The 21665-nt window shown below is 37.4% G+C and overlaps 1 protein-coding gene across 3 annotated transcripts in view; it reads right to left on the reverse strand.

The window, feature by feature from the left end:
• Positions 1-2195: 2195 nt before the first annotated feature.
• Positions 2196-21665, reverse strand: part of CUL3 (cullin 3) — a 58654-nt gene continuing 39184 nt past the window's right edge. For all 3 annotated transcript variants that reach the window (XM_055817000.1, XM_013295112.3, XM_005232231.4), the window contains exons 7-16: positions 21442-21587; positions 18331-18507; positions 17092-17262; positions 15524-15631; positions 12058-12182; positions 11625-11721; positions 10443-10577; positions 5197-5383; positions 3360-3505; positions 2196-2675 (exon numbers count right to left, since the gene is read on the reverse strand). In XM_055817000.1, the coding sequence (XP_055672975.1) occupies positions 2544-2675; positions 3360-3505; positions 5197-5383; positions 10443-10577; positions 11625-11721; positions 12058-12182; positions 15524-15631; positions 17092-17262; positions 18331-18507; positions 21442-21587 (1424 nt within the window). In that variant the 3' untranslated portion in view covers positions 2196-2543. The remainder of the gene's footprint in view (positions 2676-3359; positions 3506-5196; positions 5384-10442; positions 10578-11624; positions 11722-12057; positions 12183-15523; positions 15632-17091; positions 17263-18330; positions 18508-21441; positions 21588-21665) is intronic.

Below are 21665 nucleotides of genomic sequence, written 5' to 3' on the forward strand. Positions count from 1 at the left end.
CTGAAGAACACTCTTGCCCACACAGCTTGTAACAAAACCGCCCTTACACATGTAATTATACAGTCAGTCATGTAGCATTCAGGCTCAGCACTTCCAAAAGCCACCTGTGGCCGAAAGCTTCAGGCGACGCACAGCAAAAGTACCATCACAACGCTGAGGGCAAATTCCTCCTGTCACGGATAGCAGCACTAATATCTCTAAAAGCTTCACAAGGAAAAGGATGTGAACCCATTTCTCCCTGAAGAGCAATGGGAAAGCATTAACGTGCAATTACCACATTCATGCCACTAAGATACGCATAAAAGAAAATCTTTATACTGGTACACGGAGCAGAGTTAAATGTTGAGAAGTTTCTGATGACTTAACGACAATCCAAAACCCAGATGTCATCCAACCTGCATTTAGTATTGTTCTATGGCTAAACAATAAATGACATTTCTATCGAGGTTTTATACATACTGTACAGAGACACACAGGTGTTTTAATAAGGGTGAGCAAATACATACTTGGAACGGCCAACAGCCCAGCTATTTTCTTTTGGGGCTAAATTCTTGATGAACAAAGGCAGAAACGTCCCTCAGTAACCTCCTTATAAAAGCTAATATATGTCTCTGTGTGTGCTGGGGGTGTGCCATAAAACTGAAGTAAAGCTTCTCAGAAAAAGCTTCAGACTAGTCATGCTAAAATATCACCCTAATTCCAGTGCCTCTCTGTAGGAGAAATACCCTACTACCGTGCAATTTACAGGATTTGTATCTTAACAGGCTGGAGAGGGGTGAAAGTGGGGACACATTATGAAAAATACTCTCCAAATCATTGCTACATTACACCATCACCACGTATTTGTTTAATAAAGCTAATTAAGAAATGCTCTGGCAGTATCTTAGTGCTCTACAACCAAGTTTTTCTTTGTTTCAACTCAAGATCTACACATTGGGAAGCCCATCCCAACTATATTTTTCAGCATCTATGGATGAAAATAATGTGAACCAAAACATAAAATAAAATACTGTTTTGAATTAAAACAGAAAAATAGCTACAGCAGAGAAAGCGTGTAATACGTGCATTGGAACATCAAAAATACTGTTTAATAAAAATTCCGCAGTACAATGCACACAATTTCTAACCATGAGAATAATGATGTCACTAAACTGCGATTTTTAAAGTATTTTTGCAGCACACTGACAAGAAGAAAAAAGTTCCAGGGTAAGAACTAAAAATTTCATTACAGCAATTGAATATTGCTTAGGTCAGCTGTGGCCAGCTGTCACAACTGTCCCCCCCTCCCACCTTCTCGTGCACCCCCTGATGCTCACTGGCAGAGTGGGCCGAGAGGCAGAAAAGGCCCTGACTGTAAGTGCTGCTCACTAGTAATTCAAACATCCCTCTGTTACCGATGCCGTTTTCAGCACAAATCCATAACGTAGCCCCCTACCAGCTACTATGAAGAAAATTAACTCTCCCAGCCAAAACCAGCACACATTTAAAATGCATTTTTAAAAACAAATAGTGCACACTGGTTTCACTTTAATCTCCTGAAATATGCACTTATGATGGGAAGCCCTGGGGCTACAGATCCATATATGATGTTTATTAACAAAATATAATCCCAGTATGTTTCCCCAGGGGACAGTATTTAGTTCCAAGAGATTGTCAACCCTGTACTCTAAAACACTTGAATTAGTTGTTTGTGTACACTAAATCCATTTATTTTAAATTTATTTTGTCTACATTTAGTGAAATAAAAACATCGCCCTGTACAATCCACTATCAGCAGTGAGTACAACAGCAAAAATTATTATACAGTTTATACACACTAAAATCTTCTCCTTTTTTCTATAAAGAAACCAGAACAAACCTAATCAATATAGAGTTTAATTTAGAAGAACTCAAATTACAGAAGGGAAAGCCAAAATTATTACGGTCTTTTCTGAGCCCCCAGAAGTTCCTAAATCATGTTGTTGGAACAGTGAGTGCAGGTGGAAGAGTGAAACATGCTCAAGTTGTCTTCTTGGGTCTTCAAAAGATTACCAAATATTTAAATTAAACATGGCTAGTTAAAGAAACATTTGAAGCAGAGCAATATAACTGGGAATTTTGCCTTACCAGTTGTGGTTTCTTTTAAACCCAACTTATACAATGCGCGAAGTGCTAAGCAACACTACAGAAACACATTTACATCAACACTGAAGATCTGGGGATATGAAATTCCAACAATTTTATTTTTTTAAATGAGCTGTATTTTCTAAATTTGATTTTATTTTTCTGTTTTCATACAGTATTGAAAACAAACGCGGCACATTCACATTTTCCCGAAGTATTGTAAGGATGATCTCTACAGGGATAACGTTGAAAAGCCTGAAGCTCAATCAATTGATGTTGAAAACTCTCAAAAGGAGTAAAAGGCTTGATCTGAATGGTCTAGAACATGTACTGTAATTTAATAGAAGAGATGGTCGTCTTTAATATTAATGATTTAAAAGAACTTCCCAGTTCATGCGAAGAGTATAGTCCAAGAATAAATCAAATTTTCTGAACGCATTTTATGCTACGTAAGTGTATACTTTGCGATCCTCAGGTGTTCGTGCCAAATATTCTCTCTCAATAAGTCCTTCAATACGTTTTTTAATAACAACTGGACTTGGTAAGAATCGGGCCTTCAGCTGCTGAGTGACCTAAAACATAAGATCGAAACCAATTAATATAAGACCACAAGGCAAGTAAGATCATTAAGTAGCCTAACCAAACCAAATAGTCAGAAAAAACATATTTAGACAGGGTTGGCTACAACCATGAAGCATAAGAAGCAGTCTGCAAACTGCTGACAGCTGTTAGCCCCTGATGAGTTGATTGCTCATCCCTGGGTACGATTCCAAGTACTGACCTCCGCAGAGGCATGGTCCCAACCTGAGAATGCTCTCAACTGCAGAGCCCTAAGGGGGTTCAAAAGTGGACAATGGGAACTATCCCTGAAGCTGTCAGAACTTAGGAGTTAAGAGCAGCTAAGAGCTCAAACTGCTCAAACCTGGACGCAACAGTCAGTAACAAGATCAAATCAGAAAATAATTAATGTTAAATACAATGGTTTTTGTTGCCAACTTATTTCAAGGAATTTGGTAACATCATAATAGCACTAAAAGGAGGAATGAAAATTAGATACACCCAACGGTACAGCCTAAACTGATGGGTAAGGATTTAGATGTCTTCACATACACAGGGAGAAAGAACAAAAGGGTGGATTTAATACAGCATCTCTCAAAAGCCTTTCAGAATCACATTAGTGAGAGCTGTGTAACTTTCATGAATTAACAGGAAAAGCAAGAAGAATTCCCCAGCCCGTATCATATGAGTAAATATACCTCTGCTACTAGCACATTGTGTTGCATCTTCTTTCTAGATTTCATTATCCGAACTATAGCAGCTTCTATCTCATGTTTTCTGTCATCATCTACTTTCTGCCTTGTTTCTTTCCTTTCTGGATCAGATTCTCCTTGTTTGGCAGCAACTTAAAGAAAAGAAGCAGAATGTAAAGCATGTTAGCAAAAATAAAATTAATTTCATTGTGTGTTAGCTTCACTACTTATTTCATCTAGACATCAAGTTCTATTTTCCTGAGTTTTGACATTCTCAAACTTGATTTTTTTAATGAAAAGCCACCAGAACATATTAACACCTTCTGGCATATTTTGATAGCAACTGACAAGGTAACAATCTGTTACTTAATTATTGCTATGTTAAAATCTGAACAGTATGCAAATCTGCTTACTGGCACCACTAACCCCCCCGCTTCCATTAAATATTTTTCCCTTTAATATAACAAATAATCTATTAATTAAAACAGAAAAAGGATTGAAAGTGTACTTCAGAAACTAGTTGCATACTTTGGAAGTTCATCAGTCGGAAGAAACAGTCCAACTTTATCCTCTTCAACTCATTACATTCTTTGTATTCTGCTCTCCTATTTATGTTTTATTTCTGCCCTTATTCTAGCTTTTCTTACCCTTTCACCCAAGAGCTGTCATAATCAAGCCCTCCCCCCACACCACTACACCACTTTGCCCCCTACCCTTCTTCACTCAAAACCCCCAAGTATTTATCACTTTTAAAGAGATACAGAAAAATAAAACCACAAGTATCAAATCTGCTCTGAAACCGTGCCGAGCCCCCAGTCATATTCCCCATTCACAGACATTTGCGGAGTGGAAATGAAAACGCAGAATTCCACTAAACCTCGAATAGATGTCACAGAATTTACTTTTGATTATGCCAGGGAAGTGCCTTGGGTCCTGATGAGAGGTTTCTTAACATCCTCATTTGGCTGCTGCGCCCCTGCTCACCAGAAAAATTCTGCAGACATGGCAAATTGTTGCCATCACAGCGCTCTGCGTGTGCCTGAGGAGAGCCCAGCTATCACTCACGCAGAGGGACACACGCAACGTAATGTAATTAGTAGGTACTAACGGGTTTTACATGCTTACATCCCTGAACAGAGTGATGCACAGAACTTATATCACATGTGACAAACAGCACGTGAATCACCTATGTTGCACTTAAAACACTGCCAGTGCTGCTGTATATTTTATGTACTGAGATCTGCAAAGTCAGAGAATATTTTAGATGTACTAAAACTCAGAACTAATTTTCCAGCGCTCTATAAGGTATATCCACAGCAATGCTACAACTCAGAAATTGTTTCCAGAGAGTTTTCCAGACAAAAAGGTATCAACATTACTTATGCACAAGACAAACCAGCATTTCTATGAGCTAATGAAGTTGTATCGTACCAATCCGTTTTTCTTATTTGTTAAGCCCAAATACATTATAGCTACCTGGCACTTGCAAATTACTGTTGTATGGGCTAAAAACATCACTCAGTTTCACAGCAGTGCAACAACTCATGAGGCAATGTTTCTATTTCTAAATCGATCAGTAGCATGTTTTTAATTTTACTGAGTTTTATTTCTCTTTCAACGTTTCCTTTTAAGAGATAATTACAAATTTTGTAAAGTAAAAGGCTTAACTATGACTTCCACGCTTTTCTCAGTATTTAAATTTTCATTTTGATGCAACTGATCATCAACAAAAAAATACTATTTTCTTTTGTTCACATGTCTAGACATCAATCTTGCAAAAGATATTTTGACATTTTAAGGCAGTTTTAGGACTACAACACAGTAGAATATAAAGCTCACTTACCCGTCTGAATCTTGACTCTGTGTAGTTTAGATGTGAACTGATCATTCACTGTAAATATATGACCATTTTCTATTTCTTTTGATTTAGGCTCTTTTGTGAGAACACGTTGTGTTGGTTTGCCACATGCAAGGGACTGTAGGGCTCTAACCAGTTCTCTTTCGGGGATATCTGTTTCTTGTTGAATTTCCTAAAGAAAGATATCTTAGTTAGTTTATGGCTACAGCAGATGCACCATGTTTTGCAAACAGCAGCACTGACTGCTTAAATGTACACCTTCAAGTGTGCAAAATACTACTGCTATGACAGCAGCTGTGGGGCTTGAAAGGTTAGAATTAATTCAGTAGCACAGTCTCAATACATAATATGCAAAATGATCCACCTGGGTCAATGCACAGGCAGTAAATTCCGTCACGTAAACAGTCATCCTGAGTTGAAAATAGAAGAATGAATAACCAGCTGCTTCATGTCACTGTCATTTTTGAGAAGGCTGAAAGGATTTGTTCACTGCTTCCAACGTTTGCCGAACAGAGTGAAAACAAACCTTTTAAGTAATTCAGTGATGGAAAACATCCATGCTGTTCATGAGCATTTCTGACAAACTGTGTAAACGTTTTTACATTCAGGAGCACTGTTAAAAATAAAATCTTTACAAACGGAAGCAAACAAGGCCACTGTAAGAGAGAGATGCTCTTGATGAATTACATCTCCTTTCTGAATAACCTGAAACAATTTATTTACAGCCCAGATGCCCTTGGCTAGGACTTCTCCAGGTGAAATAAAACCCCAAATATCATAGTGCATCAAATGGTACGAACTTTGAAGAAGAATGTTTGTAAAAACATGCACATAACTTGTTGCATCTCTGTCGGTATACTTAGGAGTTCAGCTGCAAGCTGTATGTTAGGTAAGTCACTAGTGATCATGAGTTAGTAATCAGATTATACTAGATGTAGAATGATGTCTTAACATGCTCTAGGAGCAGGCCAACTACTACTGCTTCCTCTAACTTAACTTGTTTACTGAGCTCCCATTCATTAGAAGTTCATTTTAGCCTTATCTCTATTCTCTTCCTTTTTCTACTTTGAGGAAACTGCAGACATCTCCGATTTCACATTCCCGTTCAGACTCGAGGGACCTCTAGCAGCTGAAGATCAAACTACTAAATAGAAAAAATAAACCTCACAGACACACAACTGTCCACAAGAGCTGTCACTTTCTCGGCCTCTCCACTTTCAGTTCCAAGGCCAGCGTCCAGCTCTTACACTGCCCCCATAAATTCCTAGTTCTCATGGCACACAAGTCATACCAACGACCTTCAGGCTAAAAACAGCACTAACAACTCCCAGTGATCAAAATGCTACAATCTGTAAAGAACTGTAAAGAACTTGTTAAAAGTTCTTTGAACTGTGACCAGAAAAATCAAACGTCAGAGTACAACCAGGTTCTATTAAATTATGTTACTTCTTGGGTGTGCTCAAGTTTTTTAAAAATCAATGCAGAAAAATAAATGCCACTCTTCTGTGGTCATCCACCACTGACAACACGCAATAAAAATAATTTGGATGTACTGGCCTCTACTTGGACTCTGCAATTAATTACAGCGCATCTCATATACAATATCTCACTAAGTCTCTGTGACACCAAAGCGGAATATGCCTCACTTTTCAACTACAGACCCAATATCACATGTACAACATTGACTTTATGTGAAAATGTGATTTTGGTACAAGTTCTAATTCATTTGAATGAGGTAAATAAAAAAAAATCAGTAAGTCTAAAATTTAAAAATATCAGAATTTTTGATACATACTGCTTATGGATGATCGGGAACTAATAAAGCATTTTTTATCTAAGAGTATCCTTAGCATAATGCATTCAGAAATATTCATACTATTTCAAGTGATGTGCATCCATGTATTTTAACTATTTGCTAGTATCAAAATGCTTCTTTCCAAGTAGCTCACAGAAAAGTTACTATTTCTTCATTTGTTACTTTAGTTAAGTTTTCACCTTCACACTGTTTTATTCTCCTAGATCCAGCACAAAGTAATATTAAAAAAAAAAAACAAAACCCACAACCCCAAAACACTATAGTCCTCCACGTGGTCACAACAAACAGTCTTACTGAAGTGGACTGATCAGCATAAATTTAAACAAACCAAAGGAAGGTGACACTTAGATTACAGGACTTAGGTAAATGTAAAGCCTCAAGGTTACAAACCAAAACCAGCTTATTACTGATGTAATGCCTGTGACATGCAGGCTCTCAAACTCTGATTTTTTTTATCAACACCTAAAATTAATCTTTTCAAATCTAAATTACTTCTACAAGGAAACAGATATACTATGCTTTTGATGAAAGTGAAACTAAGATCTAAAATGGAATTTGACTTTTTTGATGCTACTCATCCTTACACTAATTACTAGGTATTTCTGTGTTTATTTTACTTCATTCTGTAGCATTCTAACTCAGCCACCAATCTATGTGAACCACTTAGGTTTCAGAATTTCTAAGTTAGCTTTACAACAAGAACCACAGGAAGAACTGCACTGCAATATGCTGCCTCAGAGGCAGGCAAAAACTTCAAGTTGGATAAAAAAAGTGTAGCTGTGAATGTAAACGGGGATAACAGATGTTCCTGTGCTCTCTTTCCTTCAGTCTGTAGCATATAATTTTTCAAAATACATCAAATATCTATGTAAAAATATAACAGTGAAAAACGCACACATTTCTTCCCCACCACCAAAATGTCTTATTTTAAAGACCACACCAGAGTTGTGCACAAGAGCAGTACTGATTACACAACCTTAGTTCTAAAAATATTGCCAAGTGAGCTCTATCTGGAGGCTATAAAAGAGAAGATTCTAGGTATGGAACTGCCTCTGTCTGGTTCTACACCAGAAAAAAAGTTTATTAAAAGGAAAATGAGAAGAAATTTACAAGGAAAAGCATTATGACATTTTGTTGAAATGACAAAAAAGGGAAGCATTTGTATTTCTATTTACAGATTTCAACATGTCTATCTTCCAAAGCTGAGATCAGCAAAAGAGAAGAAAACAGTTAAGCCAGTTTTAAATTCTAATCTCTCATTTTTGTGGAATTATTCAACAACTTTATTTCTATTACAGTTGCATATGTATTTCTCATTTGTTAAACCTAAAGAAAGAAGCAAAAACGTGCCCCTTATTTTCCATGTTGTCATTAAAAAATTGTGCATTTCACCTTTTTAAACACCGAGATGTACTGTAAACTAACAGAAAAATATTTGGAGTATTAGATGAGACTTGATTCGAAGAAATTGAATTCTTCGAAAAAATTAGCATTGTTTGAAGGCTTGTATGAAGATCCTTCCTCTTAAATTCAAGTAGCACTAACCTAGACCCATATGGCCACCAGTTCTTTTTGCATATATAAATGTTGCTGTACAGGGAGGGATACAGTAAATTCGTAATGTTTTTGTGAAGGAATTTTGCTATACCAATAATCCTTTAAGTTTCTGTAGCATCTTATGCATAATTTTTGCATCATTATTATCACATTTTTCTCTCAATCACATGGCTTAATGGCTATTACGATTATTGTGTAGATCTTGTCAAGTCTGCAATTAATAATCACACTGAATGCAAAACAAAACAGCAACATCTGTTCAACTCTGAAGCGACTTCCAGTTAATCTGTTCAGCTGTGAACCTGCAGAAACACTTGTATATCAGACAGTTTTATGCTTACACAAGCACACACCACAAGTCATCTCTCACGTTATGTTGCAGTAAAAGCACTGATTTGATATGACAGAGAAATAACAGTTGCCCAGTACTCAGCAATTAATCATGTATTCAATAACCAAAGAATAAAGATAAAATTCATTCTACTCTTAAGTTTTCATAAGCTTTCCTGGCTGGAGTTAAAGACAACTCCCAGACACTTCACCAAAGAAACCAAACAAAACAAATATGCCTTCTTAATGTTTTAGTTACAATGGGACACAGAGTAAAAGAACTCCCAAACCAGAATTGAACAAAACACAACCTAGAAGCACACGGACATTGCTCTATCATCTGGTCTTAGTAATATAAACTGTAACTTAAAGCATATATTAAAAAATGTATTTTTCACTGCTCTAGCAAGTATTATTTATTCATATACAGGTAAGGCTCTACTACTTATAAAGCCTACATTTTTGTGGAATAAGGTAGCCACCAGCCCGGCATCAACTTCCAAGAAAAAATAAGCTGTTAAGTCATGTCCATCTGTCACCCCCCCAGTATTCTGCAGAGAAAGTACTCAAAGCTGTAATGCTCCTGTAACAAATTTCACAACACACAGGACTTTGTGCTCTAAAATAATCTTTTTTTGAGCTATGAGTATTTTACTAAGAGCCTCTTATCAAACCCTGCCTTTCTTAATCCCAACTGAGACCGTTTCAACGCAACATTCTTCATTAACAGGTCAGAAGTATGCCAAATAAGCTGAAAACAAAATCCAAACAAAAAGGCAAAATGATTACTATGCATAGCACAGTCAAAAGTAGCTGAAAAAAACCTGGAAATCCACTCCATTTCAAACTGCACCCATAGCGCTTTTCAAGGCTGCCAATGGTCTCTCAAACAGAAGACAATGCCAAACCCAAGAATATTAATTGACATTAACAATACAATCCTCAAACCTCACACTACAGGATCCTCCTCCACTACTCCTAAAGCCTTCATCATCGTCTATCAGCTGACCACTTGAACCTTTCCTAGCAATACCCTTCTAGTCTCCTTGTTAAGAATCTATCTAGGCATTCTTCGTTGTCCTTTCTGGCTGACCCACTCAAGAGAAAGGATGACAGTTCCTGGATTCATCCCACAGCTCACTCCAGCCTGCCAATTTAAGCACTTGAGTGTTTAAGAGGCCAGGAAACAAACCCTTCTCCATCCTTTGGCCTCTAAATCCTGTTTTTCAAAGATCAAATGAGCAAATGGAGCCACCTGCTGCATTCCAACTTCAGCTTTTCTATAGCTGTATGGCCTAGGAATAAATCACACAACTCTTCTGTGTTTTTGAAAACTTCTGTTCCCAAATAATTTCCTCACTTAGGATTGCTTCCCAGGCGCACTGCTAATGATCTGCTTCCTGTATTTACTGGCCTGATCCCCATTCAAATAGAATGAGAGGCACTTGATCTTCAAAGATCTGTTCAAGAGAAAAGAGCGTGCCTAGAACAGTTATTTACGTTCAAGTGAGAAAACCACAACACTTACCTCAAATGTATATTTTTCTCTGTTGTTAAAGAGCATTAATATCGTCATCTGGAAAGTGGAGACTTGCAATATGTGCTTCCGTGTATTTGAGCCAGTTACTTGGGCACCTCCTACGCCAACCTCTGAGCCATCTTCCTATTTTAAAATTCCAAAACTACTATTAGATTATTCTCCACTGCAAAATATTTTACCTCAGTAAGACAAAGGCTATATGGCGAAATATTTATCTAGGAGACCTGTCTACACAAGGGACGGACTAGTATATGCCTGGTGGCATCAACAGAATGTCTCTCCAGTAGTTGTCCTGGCATCACAGGGTGCCCGAGGCTGGCACCTCTGTAGGTCCCACCTTTGCGTGAGTCACTACTCAAGGCCAGGCCATCTAGAGCAAGATGCTTAGATGTGTCCAGTCAAATACTGAGCATCTCCAAAGACAGAGACTCTACCACCTCTCTGGCTGGCCCCTGTTCCACTGCTTGCCCACCCTCCAGTTTTCTCATTCTTACCTTTAAAATTATCAAAATATTTACCCTACAGTAATACAATTTGAACATCCCCACAAATGCACATTATTAATACTTTGTTGTAAGAATTTTGTTTTCCTTTTGCATTGTCATACATTCCTAAACATCACGCCATTACTACTTCCAGTTTAGCATTTTAAAACTGGTCTAAATCACCATCGAATTATTTTCTTATAGACATAAACACTAAACATTGTACTTCTAAACTCCTCTAAGATTCTCATGTTTGAAAAAAATGTTGTTCACATTGCTAGCACTGTGCAGATGAAAAGCAGGCTGAACTTGGCTTAACAGTACTTTCACATTAACAAACTCTAAAGAGAAACAAGTTTAATTTCACTTTTGACTGATTCACAGTCAAAACCCCCACAAACACTCAAACCATTGAGGTTCCTTTAAGATCAAAATTGCTATTTCTCTGCGAGGTTAACAAAGAACGATACTGACTGATGCATCCAAATTAGATTTACTGGGGGGAAAACCAGTGAAAACAAAACAGCTACAAAGGAAGAATCAGACTACAAAGCCAAGGGAAGGCATATTTCTTCTATTATCAATGGGTAAGCTTTTATTTTACACAATTCTAAAGTTATTACAAATATGTATTTGCTTACATTTTTAAAAAAAAGACAATATTTTCATAATCTTGACACCTTACCTTTTTAACGGGCCCATAGAAAGTGGCATTGAGATCTGCAGAACCCATATGATGCTGGAGTGTCAGCTGTCGCCCACTATGTTTGGCTAAATAAAATCTGTAATATATAAAATTTTCAATTCAATTATATATTTCACACTGTGTATCTAACAGGAAATTGCTTTAAACAGTTACATAGACTTCTCATAGCCATTACGGACACTCTTGAGACATTTCTAACTTCTGCTTTTTCAAAACAGTAACTCTTGTTAGAGTTAGAGCTTAAAAGCTCCAACCTCAAGCCTCATAATGCGATCACTGCATTCTCTTATTTTCACATGAACCGAAGAAGAGCGGTATGCTAGCCTGTCTTTAATGGTAAAATGTATCTGTAAGTTAAGTTCAGACGGTTTCTTCTTAAAACCTCTACCTAAAAATCTGTTTTAATACGTACCTTCTAAATATTTCAAAAGCATGTCGGGGAGCCGGAGGGATGTTGCACTTTGGTGTGGCTGACTGAGTAGGCCAGTAACCTGTTGTGAGGACCCGCACTGTAAGATCAACACCACCTAATGAGACCTAAGAACAATTGGAAGAAAACAGCCGCTATTTTAAAACAGGATGATGTTTCACCATTTTTCTTATCAGTGTAGAACGTGTAGAATTTTCACAGACTAAGAAAAAATTTAGACATATCTATAAACTTTTTTACAAAGCCAGACAAATGAGTTCATTATCAGAGTAGATGGTACAGCAAAAATTCTCCACATCATTCCCCTCCAGCATTTAAGATCGTACAGAGTTTAATAAAATACATCCTTAACCAAGAATGAAATGTTCGTGATCATAAACAGAACTCACAATACATATAACAACTCTTTCTAATCAGGCTTTTGACAACATCTAGCAAAGCCAGGTTGCTAAATGCATCAGTTTCAAAACAACTGTTTATAAATTTACCTTCTGGAAGCAGAGAGTAAATACTAAATATACAACGTTAAACCATAGGGAACTTTTTCTGCAGTTTACCTCTGGACGGCAATGTAAACAGTCACTTGTACATGCACAATCTAGCTACTTTCCCTGAAGACTGCCATTACTACATATATTCAGCACCAGTTAGGAAACATTCTGCAACTGAAATGCTAATATATAGACATTTGGTAAACATTACATCAGCGAGGCATAATCCCCACGAGGTATCTCAACTAAGCTGAATATTATTAAACTTAAAACTGACTACTTTCAGCTCTACGGGTTGTAACTAATACCTTCAAAGAACACATGGAAATAAGAGTACGTTATATTTTAGAGGATCAAAAACTGTCATATGAACTCAGAAACCTTCCTTATTAAATAGCAGAGTAGCATTTCCATGCGCTATGGAAGAGTTTTTGTATTGTGCGTGTTGAATGCCTGTGTGCATTAACAAACTTGTGCCTAGCAAAATTCTGAAAAACCTAGGCAGCCCAGTAACAGACTATTCACACAGAAATCACTCTGAATTTCATTAAGGTTTAAGAGGAACAATTTGCCAAAGTGTGTAACGACCAATATAAAGCTTGCTCTGTAGCCAACATTACTGCTGTGCTTCTAATTTCATACCACCAGTGTCATAAGGTTTACAAGAGAAATTCAAACAGCCATTTCGACACAGAAAACTAGTTGATCTGTGTATCACCTAAAAACCCAAAAGCTTCAACAGTCTTCTCCCTCTAGCCAAAGTATAGGGAAAGGTCATCAATGCAGACTGAAAGATACAGAAAGTATCTTTATCTGGAACTGAAACATCTTAGTTGACATGGCAACCACTTCCTAATTTTTTGAGTGTTTTAGCCAGAGCAGAACACAGCACTGAGAATGCCTCACACCACACATACACAGTGCGGAGCAGTTTGTGACTTGAAGAAGTTTTGGAACAACTTTATTTTACAAGATGTCTTTTCAGTGTAAAAACGGTATGAACTAATGGAAAGTCCCTTGAAGTGATCTAATCTTTACAAAACTCCAAACTGAAGTTTCAGGATCACAGTTGTAGAAATTACTCATTATCTATTAGCCTGGACTTTCATTAGTGTTGAGCTTTCCACTCACTGATAGCAAACCATCCTTGGCACTACTTGTATCTTTGGCTATAGGATCAAGCAGGCAACTTTGCAGGTAGGATTATTTAGAGAAGAGCAGATGCCCAACTCACCTAGAAGGTACCATACATATTCAAGGTACACACAAGGCTTAAAAAGGAGTAGAATGGACTATTTCATATAAAACACAACATCACCAGCAAGTTAACAGTAACACAAACCTGCCAAAATCTTCTGGTTTGTATTTCCCCTCAAATACTATTGACACTAATAGAAATATAATCACTTCTATCATAAATAAGTACTCCAGAAATTTCATTAAAAGGCCATGATCAGGCTGCCCAAAAGGCAATCATCAGGTGAACTGCTGGTCCCTTGCCAAGAATAAGATGAAGTTTAAAATAATGCCTAGCAGAGTATCTGTTAACATTTTAAATTCATTTTATTAGCTGTACATAGCTAAGAAGAAGATGAGACATCATTTATTAACTCACTCAATATAAAACTGTCACGTACAGTACATTAATCATTAACACACACACACCATATAGAAGTCCCACATGCTACCTAAAAAATGGCAGTGCTCTAGCAAATTTTTCTTGAAATTAGTATTTCAGGCATTCTAGAAGGAAAACATTATAAAGAAAAAAAGCAGTAGTAAAGCTGCCTGTCCACAAACACCTTTGTAACTGTCCATATCCTCTACAACCTTTTCTGAAACCACTTTGAGGAGATCCCATTCCTTCTCTCAAGATGACTCACAGTATGCTGATGAGAAAGATTTCAGCCGACTGCTTCAAGACAGCAAAGATTTCAGATCACCCTGTGTAACCAGGGACACTGGACAGAGTACATCCATGAACATATTTCTGGCATTCAGATTCCTGAAACTGCTTCAAACACGCTTGATATACAGACTTACTTACCGGCAGACACAGAATTACTTAGCTGTTCATTATTTATTATTAAGCGCTATTGAGTATCAATATAGAAAAAAGTGTTCAGAGCAAACTAATACCTCAAAATTGAAGCAATCTCTCCGTTATGCAGGATTCCAGACACCCACTTTTTACACCAAGGTGTCACACTTCCCGACTGAACAACTAAGTCCATATTTGGCGCTTTTGAATAAAATGGCAGTTCTGGTTTTATCAAGGTATTAATTGTGTCAGGAAAGTTAAACGTGAGGTGATAAGTTTTTCCAATCCCTGCAGCACGGAATACTTTCTACTTGCTGTTATTGTAAAATATGGGTTGCAACGAAGACTACTTTTAAAGAATGAGAAACTTTGCTGGTAACATGGCGTTTTGGAAACCCACATGAGCTTGGGCAGCTGGCCCTGGGGGCGGCCGGCACAGCTGGGTGGGCACAGCTGGCCCCAGGGGGCGGCCGGCACAGCTGGGTGGGCACAGCTGGCCCCAGGGGGCGGCCGGCACAGCTGGGTGGGCACAGCTGGCCCCAGGGGGCGGCCGGCACAGCTGGGTGGGCACAGCTCGCCCCCTGCCGGCCACAAGCAGTAAAGGCCGCCGAGCTGGGCGCCCGCTGCAGGGCCCGCTCAGAGCAACGCAGGGACAAGAGGAGCTGAAACAGGATTTTATGGAAGTAAATCGGCACCACTCAAGCTGTCGATCAAGCTTCGAACTGACTTCTGTATTTCGGGAAATACTATCAATGTATGATAAGAAACACAGCAGAAGAAATACAATTCGAGCATGCCAACAAAATCCTTCATTCCATGTGCAGATTCCAAAGAGCTTTAAACCCACAAGCCATGATAAAGGTCTAGGGTTTGTGCTGAAGTAAAAGGACAAGCACACAGAACTCCATGCTCTTACCCCGGTTGCCTGAAGATGTTGCCTGAACTCATCCATCGTCGTGTTTGAGATGCTCATGTCCCTGAACATTCCTTCCAGTTTAGACGTGAACTGACATCCACATTCAGTCTGAAAATACACAAAATAACTTGTTGTGCCAGCACTATGAAAACAGAGCTTCTGGTATGTGAACTGCAAAACTAAGAGTTAGTTTATAAATCTCAAAAATTCTATTACTGTACATTTGGTTACTGGGACTCCCATTTGCATTACCTTCAAAACTTAGCATTTGTATTCCATATAAGGATCTAACCCTAAGCACATCCAAACCTGCTTTCCTTCTCTTTTCTCCATCACTGTATTTTTTATATCTTTTTAGCTTCCTATCTCATCTTAAAAAAAAAAGTCTGTGAAAGCTTATCAAGCCAATGTATTTCACCTGCTTTTTCTTTTAGCATGATACTGTAAAGACAGATAATCTTTATTTGTATCAGAAAAAAAACCCGTCATCCTAAAGTGTGTAATTTTAATGGCCTTCTGCAGATTGCCATGTAGAGATTTCCAGACCTTTTGAGAATCAGGAACATATGCACATACAGATACATGCGCACAAACAAATGCATTTCAATTGCACATACAAGACTTTGTGCCTATTTCTAAGACAAGATAACAGTAAAGGCAAGCATGTTGGCTTCAGCATCCTAATTGCTGTGCAAATCCATAAAGAGAGCAATTCCAGTCCACTGATTCATCCTGCAAATGTATGTCCCGTGCCTTCTAAATCACCAGGCTAGAAGAGGCGGAGAAGTAACTGGGACGAAACTAATATCAATAATTTGGAATGAATACTGGTAATTTGGAGAAATTTGATGCAAACAGGCTTTGCTCACTGATGGAATATGAAGGTCAGAAATAAGGATCACTAAAGGTTTGATTTTAGGATCAAATCACTCGGGTTCAGAAGTTCCATAACCATTAATCATGCCACTTAAGAAGAAGCTGCATTAGAACTTGCTTCAAGGACTGTTCACCTTTAGGCTTTACTTTCTTCTCCATCTCTTGGGCTATTTTATCAATAAATTTAACCAACTCAGAAAAACATGTTTCCAGACACTGATGAGAAGATTATTTTTTTCCCCAATCTATCTCAAAGTACTTAATCAAAAAGGAATTGAACATTATCAGTAGTCTGCAGATGGAGGCAACTAAAAAACAACTATGGCATGCAATAAAAGAATTCTACCGTGAATGACAGAAAATCTAGGACAAAATACATTCTTGTCCACAAATCCAGTCACTAGGATAACCAGAGCTGTCTTCATTTGGGAAGTCTTAACAAATTCAGTAAAAAAAAATAAATTAGCTTTGTTAAATAAAATTAGCTTTGTTTTCTAGATTGCTTTCTCACCACAAGTGCTTTCCAGTATTTACAGAATTATTCAGAAAAGCCTTTCATATTTTCTGTTGGGGCTTTAAAATCAAATCTGTGTCTAACAGCAGTCGAGATTTACGTTATCTATATAACCCTTATATAAAAACAGAAGAAACTTTATTGCTGAAAAAATGAAGTAAAAAGTATCCAGACTTACCTTTAATTTGGATATCATATTTTTCTCAGAGTCATCTGAAACGCTCTTGTTTGTAAGAAGTCTTCTTGCCAAGTGCTGCTTGTAATAGCGTTCAAAGACATCTTTCTCTTGCATAAACCTAAATAAAACCATTGCCTTATCCAAGATAGTTTCTACTTCTTGCTCTGTTAGCTGTAAAATAAATAATTTGCTGGTTTTAACCTTCCAGCACAAGTGTCTTATACAACCTAAATACTTAAAAGTAATTCACAGCAAGCATATAGTCTAATAGTAGCCTAATAAAGAAGCCAACAAAACCGGTCCAACATGTGAACTACAGAGCCAAAAGAACAGTGCACAAACTCAACACAGCAGAGAAAGGAATAGATCTGAAATACAGGGAAAAACAATTGTGAGGGAGAAGGGAGACGAAGGATGGGTAGAATGCCTGGATAAATACAGTAAAAGTTCTTGGATATGTTTTTAAGTATTTTTAAAAAAGCACAGATGGCAGTCAGTAGTATTGGAGGTTAGCTCTGAAGGAAAGCTTTTAAATGTTAGGACTCGTTTTGCAAAGCCTGCCTAGTGCCACAACAAATACAACGATTACTTATTTTATAAATAAATAGAACATATTGAGTCCCAAAGCATTAAGATGCATGCAATAATATTCAGCTTTAATCAGAGCCACTGAGGCCTCAGCTGAATCATCCTGTCCAGTTCTGGGTGCCATACCGCAAAAAAATTTATGAAAAAAAGCTATGAGGCAAGACTGAAGGAAACAGTTGTACTTAGGCTACAAGAGACAGATATGGTAGTAGTCCTCTGATATGTAAAAGCAGTAAAAAGAAGCAAAGACAAACTGTTTCCCCTACTCAAGTGAATCAATTTTCAAAAGAAGTTACTAGGTATTGAGAATAATTGCCAAATTATAAGAATATATTTAAGGAAATTATATTTAAGCTTTTGAAGGAAGGGATCTGCAGAATCTACTACAACCTAATTATTTTTTTTTTTTGAGGGGGCATCTGCCAGAAATAATGCAGGTATACTGCTTCAGATATGGGGGACAAGCCACACAACATCTTTGAGGTGTTGCTGTGTGAAGCGTTATAAGCTCAGATGTGTCACATATGCTTCTTTTTTTTTTAAGGCAGTATTACCGTATCATAAAAATGATTCTTAGCAAAGTAGCTTACTTTCATTTCATACAAGTTTACACTGGAAATAGCACGATCTTTTAATTTTGTTTATACTTACTCCCTTGACTCCCTTTTTCAGCTTATCATCAATAAATAATGAGAGGTACTCTGGAGACCTAGAGTTGAGGTTGAGGAAGTACTCAAAGTCACCCGCAATAGTCTGTTTGAAGAGTCGATCATTATTGAAAGATTCTTGAAGAAAGCGGTCAAACCGACTCTTCAAGTCCAGTAAACCCTTTAAAAAAAAGGCAGAAACTTCTCACTGATTTGAAGTTGCAAGTTGTAAAACAGTAATAATAGATGAAGTCATAGAGAAAACCACACTACAGTCAGAGATTTTGCAAAGCTCTCTATGTAGAAAGTATCTGAAATTTTAAATATATATAGCTGCCATAAATCTCTTATACAAGTCATTTTTCAGATAAACTGGCTAAAGTATTGGTGTCAAATACTGGTGCAGTTTTCTGTGATAGGCTAATCAAAGAGTAAGAACATTTTTTTAAACACCTTTATTCAACAGGCTGATTTACACAACTTAGAGGAGGTATCTGTTGCACTTGTTAAGCCATGTCTATTTCAAATAGCATTGACAAAGTCACTATAACAAACACAGGATCTGGGAAAGATGAGGCTAAGCACCCATTAACTTCACCCCTAGAGCTACTAAACAAGTCTAAGGAGCAAACACACTGCGACAACAAGCGTGTAATGTAACATGTTAGGCTTCCCCCCCCCCCCCCCCCTTTCAATCTATAGACATGTTCTGCATTATTTAACCATGTGTTTCTTACTAATCTTTAAGAGTCACTGTGAATGCACGAAACTTAGATACATGCAGTAGTTCTCCAGTTACCAGTGTCATGTTCATGGCCCTGAACCGAACCGCTTCCTCTGAGCTAAAGCATCAGATGCTTAACATCATTTTTAGGATTTGTACCATCTTCACTCAGAGTTAAAACCACCGAGTGCAGGAGGGGGAAGCTTCTTAAAATCACCTAAGCACCTTGCTAATTATGTATGATATGCACAGGGCTTAGGCATAAATAAGACAGCGTTTGGGGTGGGCTATGGTGTTTAAAATTTTCATTCAGGAGTTATATTTATCATGGACAACTATTGCCCAGAAAAACTGTTCAGGTTAAATGGTCTTAAATCCTTGATTTCTTAAAAATTTATTTATATGTGGTTACTTAAAGAAGCCAGTCAAGAATTACTCAAAGAAGTAGTAATGTTTCTTAGGAACTCACCATCTCACTTAAAGGAATGGTCTTTAGACAGGCTAATTAATGCGTATTAGAAATTTTAAATGCAAAGTAAATCCCACTATCTCTCTGTTTACCAAGGTTAGCTTATGTCTCCTCTCCAGGAGTACACCATCTGAACAACCTGGTGTTAAACAGGAGAAACTGTTAGTACCTTAAATTACAACAGCATTTCAACATCCCTTCAAATTATTTTAAGAAGTTTTAAATCTAATCCCCTGGCAATGCTCTTGCAATTAACTCGCCAATTATGCTCAGGGTTTGGTGATGTCACGTTGCAGAACCAGTGCTGGACTATGATGAAGTTTTGTTCTTGGAGGTATAATGTAGCTTCTTTGTCTTCTTACTGCTATTTAAGTCCTTGAAAGATTCAGATGAACATGGCCAAGGTGAGAAGAGTGAGATGGCTTCTTAATTCACAAGTATTTTTCTCTTCTTCCTTCATGTCAATGGAAGTGGAGGATAAACCTGCTGGGTGGTTTAGCAGTAATGAAGTATCATCAATCCCTCCCCCTTGACATCTTCATCAGACAGCTAGGGTGCATACTGAGTGGATGAGATCTGCCAAAGCACATGAAGTATGGCCAGAAGTCTTCAGCTTCGTTATGCTACTTGCCTTTGTAGCGGGAAACATCAATAGCATCTTCATAATTAAGTTTTTAACTCATTCTCAGTTACATTTTTTATGATACGCCTTTAGGTCCACCAGGATTTAAAATGAGTGAAAACTGCTTCAAAGTAATCCACACACTTATTTTCCACATCATTTGCTGCTTTTTTTTTTTTTAAAAAAAATAAATCATACCACCAAGAAAAAAAATTATGTAACAGCCCTTAATCATTAAGCCTAATAAATTTCACAGGGCAATCTCTCTTCTTTTTAACAATCCCTGGAGAAGTGATTCTTGTCCAAGCTTGGTAAGAAGTTTGCTTCAGCATTGCCAGAAAATTAATAATCCAAGAAGAAATGTTTTTATACTCAAATGGCTTCTTCTAATAGTAACCAGTTCTAGCAAAGTTATTTCAAACAAAACAGCAGAGATAACAGACATAAAGCACTGTTTCTCATAAAGACCAGAAACAAGGACTTCTACACATTTAAAAAACCACAAAACAAATGTTTAATGAATACACATTTTTCTATTAAGTATAAAACATCTTCCAGCTATAAAAGCATTTTCTTAAAGTGCAATGAATTTAACAATTTTATGTACAAATTTAAAACCATCTTCTCGGAGACCACGGGAGATGACACACGACAAACACTCCTGAAGTATATTTTCTGATCTTGATAAATTACTGGTACACATCACTTCGTGAGAGCTGGAGAACAAGGAAGAACACTTACATCTTTTAACACGCAGAAGTGTTCCGTTTCTCCAGGTGACCAAGAATGAAGCAAATGATTTGTTATGATTTGTAACACATTCACCTCTCAGTCATAGTTAATCTTGCCATGAAATACTGTCATGTGATTTTTGTCACAATAAACACTGACATTTAACATCACATAAAATTAAACAAAATGGACACTATAAAGCTATTTGCCAGCAGATGTAGAACTCACTCTGGAGGCAACTATCATTTAGGATTATCCAAAAAGTTCCCAGAAGTTAGGTAATCAGCCTGAATATGTTGTTTAATAAAACCAGCTATCAAAAGCACAAGAACTGAGCATGTACTTTCCAAGCAACTTAGGTAAGAGTCCTAAACATGTCTGAAAGCACAAAAAAATGTACATTTTAAACAAAACTATTAATGTATCTTATAATAATAATCCCTTTGGAATCAATATTAAGGTTTACCTTATCAGTCATGTGGTGTGTTCATCAATCTCATCAATCATAACTGCTACTTGGGGGAATGTGGGAAAGATGGAAGAAAGGAAAGTTCAAATATATAACTACCTGAATGTAGTCAACTGGATTCTTTCCTTCTCCCTCTTCAGAAACTAGTGCTTTGCCTTGCTCTCTCAGGTATGAGCTCATGCACTCGCACATTGTCTTCAGACCATTTGGCACACGACTAAACAACTTGTACATGCAAGCAAGGTCTGGAAACAAGAACGAGATATTATGCAGAACATCCTCCACTTCTGTATATATATAGAATGCAATATATATACATAATA

The sequence above is a fragment of the Falco peregrinus genome, chromosome 12, assembly GCF_023634155.1.
Source record: "Falco peregrinus isolate bFalPer1 chromosome 12, bFalPer1.pri, whole genome shotgun sequence".
Classification (NCBI taxonomy): domain Eukaryota; kingdom Metazoa; phylum Chordata; class Aves; order Falconiformes; family Falconidae; genus Falco; species Falco peregrinus.